This window comes from Tursiops truncatus, chromosome 19 (assembly GCF_011762595.2).
Source record: "Tursiops truncatus isolate mTurTru1 chromosome 19, mTurTru1.mat.Y, whole genome shotgun sequence".
In the NCBI taxonomy this organism is placed as follows: Eukaryota; Metazoa; Chordata; class Mammalia; order Artiodactyla; family Delphinidae; genus Tursiops; species Tursiops truncatus.
The window spans coordinates 4,801,103-4,813,981 of record NC_047052.1 but is presented as its reverse complement, the minus strand read 5'-3'; the positions used below and the strand labels follow the sequence as shown (position 1 = coordinate 4,813,981).

At 56.3% G+C, this 12,879-nt stretch overlaps 1 protein-coding gene across 7 annotated transcripts in view; it reads right to left on the bottom strand.

Moving 5' to 3' along the window:
- The window catches only part of SLC38A8 (solute carrier family 38 member 8), a 39,892-nt gene that overhangs the window by 10,355 nt on the left and 16,658 nt on the right, over nt 1–12,879 (bottom strand). For all 7 annotated transcript variants that reach the window (XM_073796433.1, XM_073796429.1, XM_033844468.2 and 4 more), the window contains 6 exons: nt 12,699–12,840; nt 11,771–11,872; nt 8,549–8,606; nt 2,766–2,880; nt 1,335–1,482; nt 746–954 (listed from right to left, as the gene is read on the bottom strand). In XM_073796433.1, the coding sequence (XP_073652534.1) occupies nt 746–954; nt 1,335–1,482; nt 2,766–2,880; nt 8,549–8,606; nt 11,771–11,872; nt 12,699–12,840 (774 nt within the window). The remainder of the gene's footprint in view (nt 1–745; nt 955–1,334; nt 1,483–2,765; nt 2,881–8,548; nt 8,607–11,770; nt 11,873–12,698; nt 12,841–12,879) is intronic.

Here is a 12,879-nt window from a genome sequence, read left to right as displayed (position 1 = left end):
TCCTGGCCCGTCCTTTCCAGCACGGGAAACAGCTAGAGCTACAAGGCCCCACTCAGGACACGGACACCCACCCGTACTGTGTGTTCAAGACACAGCATCACTGGTCCATCCGCCCTAGACGGTGGTTGGCCGGCGGGGGCAGGAAGCCAAGGGAGGTGGTGACGTACTCGGACCCCATCACTCATGTCTGAGAGCGCTTCCCAGGGCCAGGGGCCGCAGGATCTGGGGTTTCTGCCCCTGCAGTGCTTCCCCTTCTCCGGGAGCCCCTAGCCTTGGCCAGCCTGGGTCTGCCAGGCCGGGCTAACCCTCAGGCCAATTTGGCTGGAAGTTCACATCATCACTCACTAACACTGGGAAGGTTTCCTAGGAATCCATCCATCATGGAAACTGTGTTTGCCTCCCAGACTGGGGGATAAGGAGGAAGATGTTTGTGGGGCACCTTTCAACCATAGGAGTTTCATATCATTGAAAATATTAAATGAAATCCTACAGTGAGTGGCAGCAGCGGGAGGGTAGACAAGGCTGTGAGGCTGACTCAGCCCCGCTACATGCTAGCTATTCCACCCAGGAGGCCTCAGGGCCTCCGTCTTCCCATCCGTAGGCTGGGTTGATAACAGCACTCCCATTGAGATGTTAAATGAGGGAAGGTGTGCGAAGCCCCGGCCCCCCGCGCCTGGCCCAGTAAACAGGGCTGGGAGCCATCCCTCCTCCGTGGACTCCCACCCCCCACACACATGGCCCTCACCTGGGAAGATGAAGATGAAGAAGGAGCTGACACCACCGATGACGCCGATGATCTCGCTGAGGTCGGGCAGGAACAGGGCCATGGCGAGCGTCACGGTGACCCACAGGACGGTCAGCGACATCCGGACCCACGGCCCCGAGGGCTCGGCCAGGGGCTGGGGCCCACACGCCCAGCAGCAGCCCCTCCTCCAGAAATCCTGCATCACTGACCTGGAGGCCACGCACCATGGGCTCCCACGGGCTCCCGGGGGCGGTAGCCCTGCACTCGCCCACCACTGGGTGCCCCAGAGTGCCCCCCACCACTGCCCTGCACACCGGCAGGGCTCACTCCCTGGGAACCCCCGCCGCACATGGGTAGCCGACAGGGCGGGGCCTCATTGGGCCGCCAAGCTCCGGGGGCCAGGCTCCAGTCCCGACACCAGCTGGGCGACACTGGCCAAACCACCTGACTCCCCTGCCCATCTCCTCCTCTAGGAAACAGAGGTGAAGACAGTCCCCACGCCACGTGGGCTGGCGTGGCGCCTGGCACGTGCTAAGTTTCGACGGGTGCTGTGCTCTGCACTGAACCATGTCCCACGAGCTGGCCTCACCTCCCCAGGAAGAGCACGATGGGGTAGACAGTCACGATGGACACAGTGAAGAGGACCCGGGCAACGATGATGACCCCATCGTTGCCTGGGTAGGACATCAGGATGTCAGCAGAAACGTCTGTCCCAAAGGTCAGGAAGCCGTACACGCCTGTGAAGGGTAAAGGGGGGAACACAGGAGAGCTGATTAGAAAAATGCTGTCCCCCCACCTCAACTCCGACACGCAGACAGCACCCAGATCTACCGCTGCTAAGGTTTCCCCTAGGAGCTGACAGAAAGTTCTAGAATCTCCCAAGGCTTTCCTGTCCTCAGTCTACAGGGTCCTGGTCCTTCTGACTCAAACTCCTGCTGGGCAAAACTGTCCCTTGTCCTTCTTCCAAACAGCTCACGGCACCCGTACAAGGCACCCACTCGTGGGCGTGGACTGACTGGAAGCAGTCTGAACAATGCTTTCCGTGCCCTGTCCACCCCACCCTTAGAGCACCTAGAGAAAGAAGCTGTCAGTGCGCCCATTTTCCTGATGGGGAAAATCAAGACCCAAGGTGTCAACAACTGTCTGGAATAACACAGCTCATTACAGCAGAAGTCAGGTCCCTACCCCACAACCCAGCACTGCCTCTCGGCCTCTGTGTCACCTGCCCGGTCCTGAGACATCCACCGCGGACCAAGAGCTGTGGTTTGCTTTGGTTTTTCTCCAGTCTGCAGGCCCTGGACCATCTGAAGGAGACTCTCAATCACCGGGTCCAACTCAGGGGCCACAGAATGAGAGAGACCTCCCCTGCTAGACAGAAGTCACCCAGCAAGTGTCCAAGGCCCCTGACACATCTGTGGGAGCCCAAGAGCTCCCTGAATCAGAGACTCTGATAGGCTGATGAAAGAAAGGGCTGCTGGGCTGGAGGAAAGCGGCCAGTAGTCAGCCTGAGCCCAGGCCCTGGGCTGTGCACCGGATGTGCCGTGGGACCTCAGGTGGCGCACAGCCTCTCTCTGAGCCACACTTCTGTCACCTTTGAAGACCCTCCTGTGCCAGTGTGTGGATGGTGAAACCCACTGCATCCAAGAGAGTGTCCTGTAAACCACTGCCTGGATATCATGCTCCGACAGCCATCACTGACGCCATCCCACGAGACGGGCAGGCAGGGGCGTGGGGCGTGAAGAGCAGGGGCTCAGGAGACAGACGGGCCAGGGTCTGCATCTCAGCTTTGCCACGTCTAGTTGGGAGACCCTGGACGAGCCATGGCAACCCTCTGAGCCTCAGTGGCCTCCGCTATGAATTGTGGACTCTCCTGGGGGTGTTAGGGACAAAAGCAGCACAGGCAGTCAAACCGCTTAGCACTGCACCCAGGACACGGTAGGGTCTCTATACACACTTGTCATTATCCCGGTTTCTCCCACTGCTCCGCACCCAGGTCCCAGGCATCCCGCGCGGGCCTTACCTGTCAGCGAGTAGACAAGGCAGCAGGCCAGCAAGGACAGCACGGAGACGAGGGCCCAGTGCCCGAGGCTCTGGTGGCGCATGCTGCAGTAGATGGACACAGCAGCTTCGTGACACTGCAAGGGAGCAGCAGGGTCAACGGGAGTGGAGCCAGCTGGGCGCTAGAATCACCTGGCGTCATCTAAAAAGTCTCAGTGTCTTGGGACTTCCCCGGTGTCCAGTGGTAAAGAATCCCCCTTCCAATGCAGGGGACATGGGTTCAATCCCCGGTCAGGGAACTAAGATCCCACATGCTGCAGGGCAACTAAGCCCGTGCACCACAACAAAAATCACGAGCGTTGCAACTAAGACCCGACACAGCCAAAAATAAATAAATATTTTTAAAAATACAAACAAAAAAAAGTCTCAGTGTCCCCAAACGTGGGTAACAACCCAGATGCCCACCAAGAGCAGAAGGTAGAAGTAAGTCGTCAGATATTCATGTGTGGAATATTACACAGCACTGAAAAGGGGTGAACACAACTGCACACCTCAACAGAGAGCCCTGCAGCTGTAACGTGGAGCAAAAGACACCAGAGAAGAAGAACGTTTCCATGTACGTGAAGTTCAAGTTACAAGCCAAGCAAGCCAGGACGGGGTTCTCAACCGCAGCACTGCTGATGCTTGGAGACTGTCCTGTGCACGGTGGGATGCGGACCACATCCCCTGGCCTCGACCCACTAGATGCCAGGAGCCTCCCCCACAGTTGCGACAATCAAAAATGTCTGCAGACATTGCCAAATGTCCCCTAGGGGGCAAAATCACCCTCAGTCGAGAGTTACTGTTTGTGGTGACACAGGGCAGAATAGTGGGGTGGGGTGGTGCTATTGAGGGAACATTCCAGGGGTGCTGACGATGTTCTATATCCGCATCGGGGTGATGGTTTCATGGGAGTACACATACTTAGGATTTATATACTTCCTACATACTGTATCACATGGTCATTTTTTTTTTTTTTTTTTTTTTTTTTTTGCTGTACGCGGGCCTCTCACTGTTGTGGCCTCTCCCATTGCGGAGCACAGGCTCCGGACGCGCAGGCTCAGCGGCCATGGCTCACGGGCCCAGCCGCTCTGTGGCACGCGGGATGGGCCCAGCCGCTCCGCGGCACGCGGGATCCTCCCGGACCGGGGCACGAACCCGTGTCCCCTGCATCGGCAGGCGGACTCTCAACCACTGCGCCACTAGGGAAGCCCACATGGTCAAGTTTTTAAAAATATAAAATACATGTAGCCAATGCCAGCAGCCCACCTGTGATGTGGACCTTATTTATCTGGAGCAGGTCCTGGGCAGCGGTGTTTTATCAGCAGCCCAGGAGGTCCTGATGAGCAGCCAGGGGTGAGACGTGCTGCTGTATCTGGATGTGCCCTATGGGTTCTGGGATTTTCCCAGGCTCCCGGGGCAGGGTTCCCACCACCACATCCATTTACTCACTTGTGATCAAAGCCAACAGGATGACCGTCCATGCCTGCCCACTCCCCAGGCTCGAGAGCCCTGCTCCCCTCGCCCACCGAGCTCAGCCCACCACGGTCCCTCTTCGCTGCCTCAGGGCCTTTGCCCGTGCTGTGTGCTCTGCCTGCGATGTCTCCTGGTCCAGCCAGCTTCTACTCATCCTTTAGGAAAGCCCTCCTCCCCAGCTGGCCGAGTTCTGCTCTCACGGCCCCCAGGTGAACACATCTGGGTTTGCTGGTTCAGCGTCTGTCAGGTATGTGGTGTCAGACACACCTGCCTCCCGCATTCTCAGCACAGAGCCTGGCCTGTGGGCGAAGGGCACTCCGGTGGTTACTCAATCATCCATCCCTTTGCCCCACTCGCAGTCACGAGGCCTCCCTGCACCCAACCCCAGCTCTCCACACTCAGGTCCTTATATCAGTGCCCCTTGTTGCGAGTGTGGGGTACCCATCAACCAGCCTCACACAGTCCCCACCCTCATGGAGTGCCCACTGTGAGGGGCTGGGGCACACCAGCCTCAGGCCTCCCGATTCCAGCCACAGAGGCGGCGTCCAGCCTGCGGCAAGCACGCGCGCACGCACACACACACGCACACGGGCCCTCAACCAACAAGCAGTGGAACTCAGGATCAACGTTCCCACCTCCTATACTCTGGAACCCAGACATGGGGAAAGGATGCTTGGTGGTTGCAGGATGGGGCCCTGCCCTTCTTCCTGTTTCTCCTATGACTCCTGGGTTGTGTTTCTCTTGGTCTTATGCCGGGAAATAATGCTTCTGAGGGCAGGGCTGCCCTGCTGGGACAGCATCTAGGACACTGGCTGGCCAATAGCAAGCTCACTATTCACTAAGTGATGGGACGCCGGGCAGAGGAGCATGTGGTGGGTAAGAAGTGGAAACGGTCCAAACGGCCACCAGCTGAAGAAAGGAAAAACAAGCTATGGACTCTCCAAACAGTGGAATATCACTCAGCCATGAAAAGGGATGCGGTCCTGACACATGTACCACACGGACGATCCTCAGAAACTCCACGGTGAGTGGGACTTCCCTGATGGCGCACTGGTTAAGAATCTGCCTGCCAATGCAGGGGACATGGGTTTGAGCCCTGGTTCGGGAAGATCCCACATGCCGCGGAGCAACTAAGACCGTGCGCAACTACTGAGCCTGCGCTCTAGAGCCCGCAAGCTACAACTACTGAGCCTGCACACCACAACTACTGAAGCCCGCGCGCCTAGAGCCCGTGCTCCACAACAAGAAAAGCCACCGCAATGAGAAGCCCGCGCACCACAACGAAGAGAAGCCCCCGCTCGCCGCAACTAGAGAAAGCCTGCGTGCAGCAACGAAGACCCAACGCGGCCAGAAATATAAATTAAAAACAAAACAAAACACCACATCGAGTGAAAGAAGCCAGCTACAAAGAACCATATACTGTATGATTCCACTTACCTGAAGTGCCCAGCACAGGCACATGCAGAGAGACAGAAAAATCTGTGGTTGCCAGGGGCCGGGAGGGAAGCAAGAGGGGGATGGGGAGTGACTGGTAATAAGTACAAGTTTCTTTTGAAGGTGATGAAAATGTTGTAAAACTGATGGTGGCGATGGTTGCACAACTCTGTGAACATACTAAAAACCACTGAACTGTACACGTTAGAGGGGTGAGTTGTATGCCACGTTAAGGTGTATCTCAAAGCCGTTTAAAAACACCAAGGGGAAAGAAGACACACAGAGGGCCAACAGGCACATGAAAAGATGCTCAACAACGCTAATTATTAGAGAGATGCAAATCAAAACTACAGTGAGGTACCACCTCACACAGGTCAGAATGGCCATCATCAAAAAGTCTACAAATAACAAATGCTGCAGAGGGTGTGGAGAAAAGGGAACTCTCCTACACTGTTGGCGGGAATGTAAATTGGTGCAACAACTATGGAGAACAGTATGGAGGTTCCTTTAAAAACTAAGAACAGAACTACCATATGATCCTACAATCCCACTCCTGGGCATATATCTGGAGAAAACCATAATTCGAAAAGATTCACGCACCCCAATGTTCATTACAGCACTATTTACAATAGCCAAGACATGGAAGCAACCTAAATGTCCACTGACAGATGAACGGATAAAGAAGATGTGGTACATATATACAATGGAATATTACTCAGCCATAAAAAGGAATGAAATAATGCCCTTTGCAGCAACATGGATGGACCTAGAGATTATCATACTAAAAGAAGTAAGCCAAAGAAAGACAAATATCATGACATCATTTATATGTGGCATCTAAAAAAAAAAGATACAAATGAACTTATTTCCAAAACAGAAAAAGACTCACAAACATAGAAAACTAACTTATGGTCACCAAAGGGGAAAGGGGGATGGGGGGAGGGATAAATTAGGAGTTTGGAATTAACATATACACACTACGATGGATAAAACAGAATACCAACAAGGACCTCCTGTATAACACAGGGAACTATACTCAATATTTTGTAATAACCTCTAAAGGAAAAAAAATCTGAAAACGAACATGCATATATATTCAGCTACATATGCCTGAATTGCTGTGCTGTACACCCGAAACTAACACGGTGTTGTACATCAGTCATACTTCAATTAAAAAAACACAAACAAGGGAGAAGCACCGCGTGTGGCCAGGGTGTCTGGGAGCAGAGCCTGCACCCACAACCCGTGCTCCCCCAAGCCCCTCCTTCCGACTCTGCGCAGGCTGGACGGGGTGCCCCGCTAAGTGTGTGGGGAGCAGTGTGTTTGAATCCGACCTCCCGATGACGCCAGGTGACCGCCCACGCCTTCCCCCGCTCAGCAGCCCCTCCAGCCCAGCGCCACTCCTCACCCGGCTCCCTTCCACCTTCACCTGCGCCTAGTTCCCCAACCCCCAGATCCCTGACTCCCCAAGCTGGATCCTGGCAACCCTATCCCCGGCCTCGGCAACTAGTCCTCTGCCCCACCCCCACCCTGCAATCCACATCCTTTCCCAACTCCCCCATCTCCGCATCCCGTGTCCCTGGAAACGGCAGCCCAGGCCTCGGTTGCTAGGAGAATGGGATGAGGGAGCCGAGGCAAAGGTGAGGGGGGCACCTCCTCACAAGCATCTGGAAAGCACCCCCCTGCCCGGCGCGAGCCTGCTACACCATATGGTGCTCGGGGACCCGAGAGAGGACTGGCTAAACGGTTGACAGCAAAATCGTCGCCTTCCATCTTTCAAAATATTGGGTGTGCAGGAAGAAACGTGAGAAGTTCTGTAAGCGGCTTGCTAAGCCCCAGAAACGCTACAGCGACTCATTTATAAAAAAGAGCAACGGAAATGTTTCAGGACTTTTCTTTTCCCCAAAAAGTGGTTCTCAAAGAAAACATAAGCTGACAAACACAAAGTGGAGCTGGTTGGTGAGCACAGCAAGAAGCCGCTCAGGCTACGAAGCTGAGACACTGTCAACCCCGAGCCACTTTCCCTCGAGAACTGGATTTCACTGGGGGCGGTTTTGTTGTTGTCGTGGTGGGGAGGTGGTTGTTTTTAGGAGAGAGGCAAATCTTTCCTAAAATAAACAATGGAGCAAGGGAGTCAGCTGCCGCCTGCTAGGAGACTGCGAGACCCCAGGAAAGCCCAGAAGGCGGGGAGCGAAGCCCAATGCCAGCCCCGCCCCTTGCAGCTCTCCAGCCTGGGACCCCCGCCCCCTCCGGGGCTCTCCAGCTGAAGCGCCCTCCCCTTCTAGCTGACCACCTCCCACACATTGCTCAAGACTCCTCCCAGGCATCTGCGCCTGGAAAAGGGCATCACTGAATCTGCCCCACCCAGCGCTGCGGCGGAAGCCCCTCCACTGGATTGCACGCACGGAATTCCTTACTCCATGCCATTCTATCAAAGTCTATATATTCTGCCCAGTACCGCCAGCTCCCCACGCACCTTCCCGCCCTCCTAGCCGGCAAGCCTCCAGGCCCCCGCGGCAGAAGCCACCTGCACGAAGGCGTTCTACGTAAAAAGGCCGCTCCAGGTCCCCAGGCGTGGCGACTCGGCCGTGAGGACTTCGCAAAGGAGGGGACAGGTCCCGGGCCCACACACTGGACCCCAGACCCAAAAAACAAAGGTGCTGCTGCTGGCTGTCGGCGGGGCCGGTTCCCAGAGCCCAGATGCCGGCCACGTGCACCGTCTGCCAAAGACAGCCCATCTCACCCTGGCACAAGTCCTCGAGCTTCTCCCGACAGGGAGGCCACGCTCTCCTGAGGGAGCAGGCGGTCCCCAGAGCCTGCAAATGCCACCCTCTGCGACACGGACGCCAAGGTTACCTGAAATCCGAAGCAGATGGTGGGAAAGACACTAAATACGGAGGCCCAGGAGGAAGGACTGTAAAGAGATGAAAACGGGTGCTTGTTACAAAAAGTTAAACTCAAGACAACCTTCAACTTGAAAATGAGTTTTCAACACCACCAGCAAGATGTAACTAAGCGTGACTGTAAGACAGGTTTTAAAAACCATGTCCACTGCCGGGTTTGGGGGGTTGGAAAAGCCTGCATGTTAAATGCTGCACTTTCTAAGTACATCTGTGCTGACATATGGTAACTTGACATTCTCCCTGCAGGCACAACTTGAGCAGGGCGTGGCTGGGAGGAACTCCCAGCCTCCCTTGGAGGCTGCCTGTGCCCAGTGAGCTTAGGGCCTGGGGTGGTTGGGGGCACAGGCAGCCTCCATCAAACAGACCCCACAGGGCAAGGATGCTTTGACCTCTGTCCAAGCTGCCCAAGAGAACTGAGGTGTGCATGGGGCAGAATCTTCAGGTCAAGCCCTCTCAGTGGTCCCCACATGGTGGCCCTCCAGCTTCCTTTAATAAGCAGCTCTACGTACCAGCTTCCGGCACCTTTAGGGACACATGGTGGAGGGAGCATATACAGCACCCGCTATAGAATCGGGGTTTCCTGGTTGTGGTAGAAGAGTGGGCCCCAAAGAGATCCATGTCCTAACCCTGGGAACCTTACACGACACAAGATGACCCTGGAGGATCTCGGGCCAACGTAGCCCAAGGATCCTTGCAGTCAGAGAACCTTCCCCAGCTATGGTCAGAGGGAGCTGTGACCAGAGAAGCAGGGTCAGAGAGATGGAACCTTGCTGGCTTTGAAGATGGAGGAAGGGGCCCCGAGCCAAGGAATGTGGGCGCTTCTAGGAGTTGGAAACGGATTCCAATCTAGAGCTTCCAAAAGGAACATAGCCCTGCTGACATCTTGATTTTAGCCCAGTGAGACCTATTCTGGACTTCTGATATCAGAACTGTAAGAGAATAAATTTGTGTAGTTTTAAGTCACCAAGTTTGGCAGGAACGTGTCACAGCAGCCACGGGGAAAGTGGGGAAAGTATCTCCCTTCTGTGCTGCGCTCCGGCCGCCTCTTAACTCTGGTGCAGATCACGGAGCCTCCCCGCCAAGCCCTGCCTTCCTGGACTTCCCTCAACAGCACTGTCAGCCGATGGCCAGCTTCTTAGCGCCCACGCTCCCACAGCTCCATCTGCCTGCCCGCGTCCTCTGGGCCTCACGTGCTGTCCTCTCCTGTTCCCGTGGGTGAGACTGCCCGAGCTCCAGCCTTGGAGGCTGCATTTCCAGAGAGCAGGACCCTCCCCTCCGCAGACTCAAGGCCACAGATGAGCAGTGGACCTGGCCCTCTTCTGATCGGGTTTCCTCCACTGCTGGGTCATGCCGTCGGTGTGCCGTGGGCCACACGGGACGTGGCCTCTGTGCCCCGGCACTTTCCGCTTCTCCCCTCTTCAGAAGAGCTCTTTCCTGGCTTTTCCCTTCCCCCTCTCCTGAACCCAATCCACCTGGGCCTTCAACCCCGCCTCCTGCCCTGATGAAACTCAGCCACATCGAGCGGCCTCTGTGGCCAAATCAGGCGCCAGGGCTCAGCTCCATGTGACCCAGAAGCGGCAGCTGGTGGCGATCACCCCAACCTTCTTGAAATTCTGCTGACTTCTGAGACCCAGATTCTATTATCCTCTGTCCTGAGTTGTACAGTGTCCCCCTAGATTTACAGCCACTGGGAACCTCAGAATGAAATCTTATTTGGAAAAAGGGTCTTTGTAGATGTAATTGGTTAAATGAAGATGAGGTCATACTGAAGTAGGCTGGGAGTTAACCCAACAACTGGTGTCTTTATAGGAAGAGGAAACACACAAGGCAGAGGCCGTGTGACCATGGGGGCCGAGTCTGCAGCGAAGCATGTGCAGACCAAGGAAGGCCAAAGAGTGCCGGCAACACCGACGCTGGGAGGGGCAGGAAGGACCCTCCCCCGGAGCCTCCAGAGGGAGCGCAGCCGTGCCCACACCTTGATTTGGGACTTTAGCTTCCAGAACCAAGGGAGAAGTCGCTGCTGCTTTCAGCCACCCGGTTTGTGCTCATGTGTTACTACGAGCAGCCCCAAGAAGCTAACACGTGCTGCTAACTTGCCATCCCTCTCGCTGATCCCCCAGGGCCTGGTGGAGGGCCACCAGCTCAGTTCTCACCTGGGCTCCTGGCCTTACTTCCACGCCATCTATGGGTTGATGCTCCTCTCTCCAGCCCAGGCCTCTCTGGACTCCAGGCGCACAGTCTGACCAGCTCCCTGACGTCATTATTTAGTGTCTCACAGCCGTCTCCAACCTTACACATCCCCACCCGACCCCTCCCCGTCCCATCCAGCCCATGAAACGGCATCGCCAAAGCTCAGAGTCACCCAGACTCTCTTCTCTCTCTCTCACTCCACTTCCAACCTACCCTCCAGGAGGGTCCACACGATTTGCGGGACCCAGTGCAAAATGAAAGTCCCGGCCCCTGTTCAACAGCAGTTAAGCCTTTCAGGATGGCGACAGCAGGGCGTTAAACCAAGCGCAGGGCCCTTCTCAGCCCAGGACCCTGGGGGACGTCACAGGTCACAGGCTCATGGAGCTGGCCTACCACCAGCCGATTTGATTTCAAGCCCCTGCTGTGATCAAAACCCTGCAGTGGCTTCCGTGCAAAACTGAAGTCCTCACCGCAGCTCTGCATTCCTACAGGAAACCCCCCCAGGCCCACTCCCAATCTTGGCCTCGCTCAGGCTCGTCGGGCCTCACTGGCCTCTGCCCCTGCCCCTGCATCTTGCTGGCTGGTTCTGCGGCCCCTAAACTGTGGGGAACGTGTCTGCAACAGCCTAGGAGCCCCAGACTGCTGGGGTGTCCAGTGCTTCCGTGTCCCTTAGCCTGTCCCCCGTCCTCACTAGTGATAGCACTGTCGTTCTGAAGAAGGAAAGGAGCTTTTTTTTGGCCACACCGTGTGGCACGTGGGATCTTAGTTCCCCGACCAGGGCTTGAACCCGCGCTCCCTGCAGTGGAAGCACAGTCCTAACCACTGGACCGCCAGGGAAGTCCCAGGAAAGGAGGCTTTGCTGAATTCTACGGCATCAGAGACTTGAAGGAACGGGACGAGCCAGGGCTCTGTGCAAACCATGGGCAGGGTCGGGGGGAGAAGCAGCCCTCACAGCAGCCCCGGGAAGCCATCGCCCAAGACTCACCTCGATGCCAGGTGGGGCTCACGAGCGAGGTCTTGGGGCCCGAGGTAGTACTGTGCCACGATGACCAGGGCCAGGTAGCAGGCGGCCAGGGTGCCTAGGATGCTAACACACGGACGGAGCGCAGCGTTAGGGGCCTCTATGGTGAGGTAGGGGCTGGGGAGCCACACGGAGCGGGGTCTCAATGCCAGCTCTGCCCACACAGGCAAGGTGTCAGGCCAGTGTCTGGACTCCATTTCCTTATCTGCACAATGGGGACAGCGGGAAGAGCATTCCAGGCGAGCAGGGCAGGGCCACGCTCAGGCCCAGCGAGGTCAGACCTGCGAGCCTGTGATCGCTACGGGCGCCCCCGTCTCTCCAACAGCCACTGGGATTCAGTATCTAAGTCAGGACACTGCCCACTGGGCCACAGCACAGGGGGAAGGAGGACCCTGACTCAGCTGGTGAGGGCTGGGGGTGCCTGGGGGCCAAGGGGGTCCTGCCCACTCTTTCTCTGCTCCATTTCATTACACGACAGGGGAAGGTGGGTGGCACACTTGTGTGAAGACTTTTGCCAGGCTTAATTTTTCCAAAAGTACGCGGAGAGCCTAAGACGGTAAAATGGGAAAAAGTGTGTGTATGTGTGTGTGTGTGTGTGTGTCCGTGCCAGCATATGTGCGTGTGTGTGCAGAAAAAGTCTACAATCATTAGGTAACAAAATGTCAGCTGCAGGTCCTGTCATTACGGGTAAATTTCTTTTTTGTTTATCTGTATTTTCTATCAGGCACATGTATGACTTGTGTAATTAACATTTTTCCCCCTTCTGCAAATGGGAAGACCCGTGCTAGCAGCTCCCCTATCCCAGGCGGACAGGAACCACCCACCAAGCGTCCGCCGAGGTGGGGACCCAGCCCCAGCCATCGTCCTGCCAGGAAGGGGCTGCAGCCTGTACCTTGTGTATTTCTGGAAGCCGATCTCACGTGGGGCAGACAGGGGCAGGATGGCCAGCATGGAGAGCAGAGTCAGGGTGAAGCGCTGGTCGGTGTACCAGGGCTGCGGGGCTGGCGGGGCGCCGGGCAGCAGCAGGTCGCACACTAGGGGGAGGGAGGGAGGGAGATGCAGCGAGCCCCGCG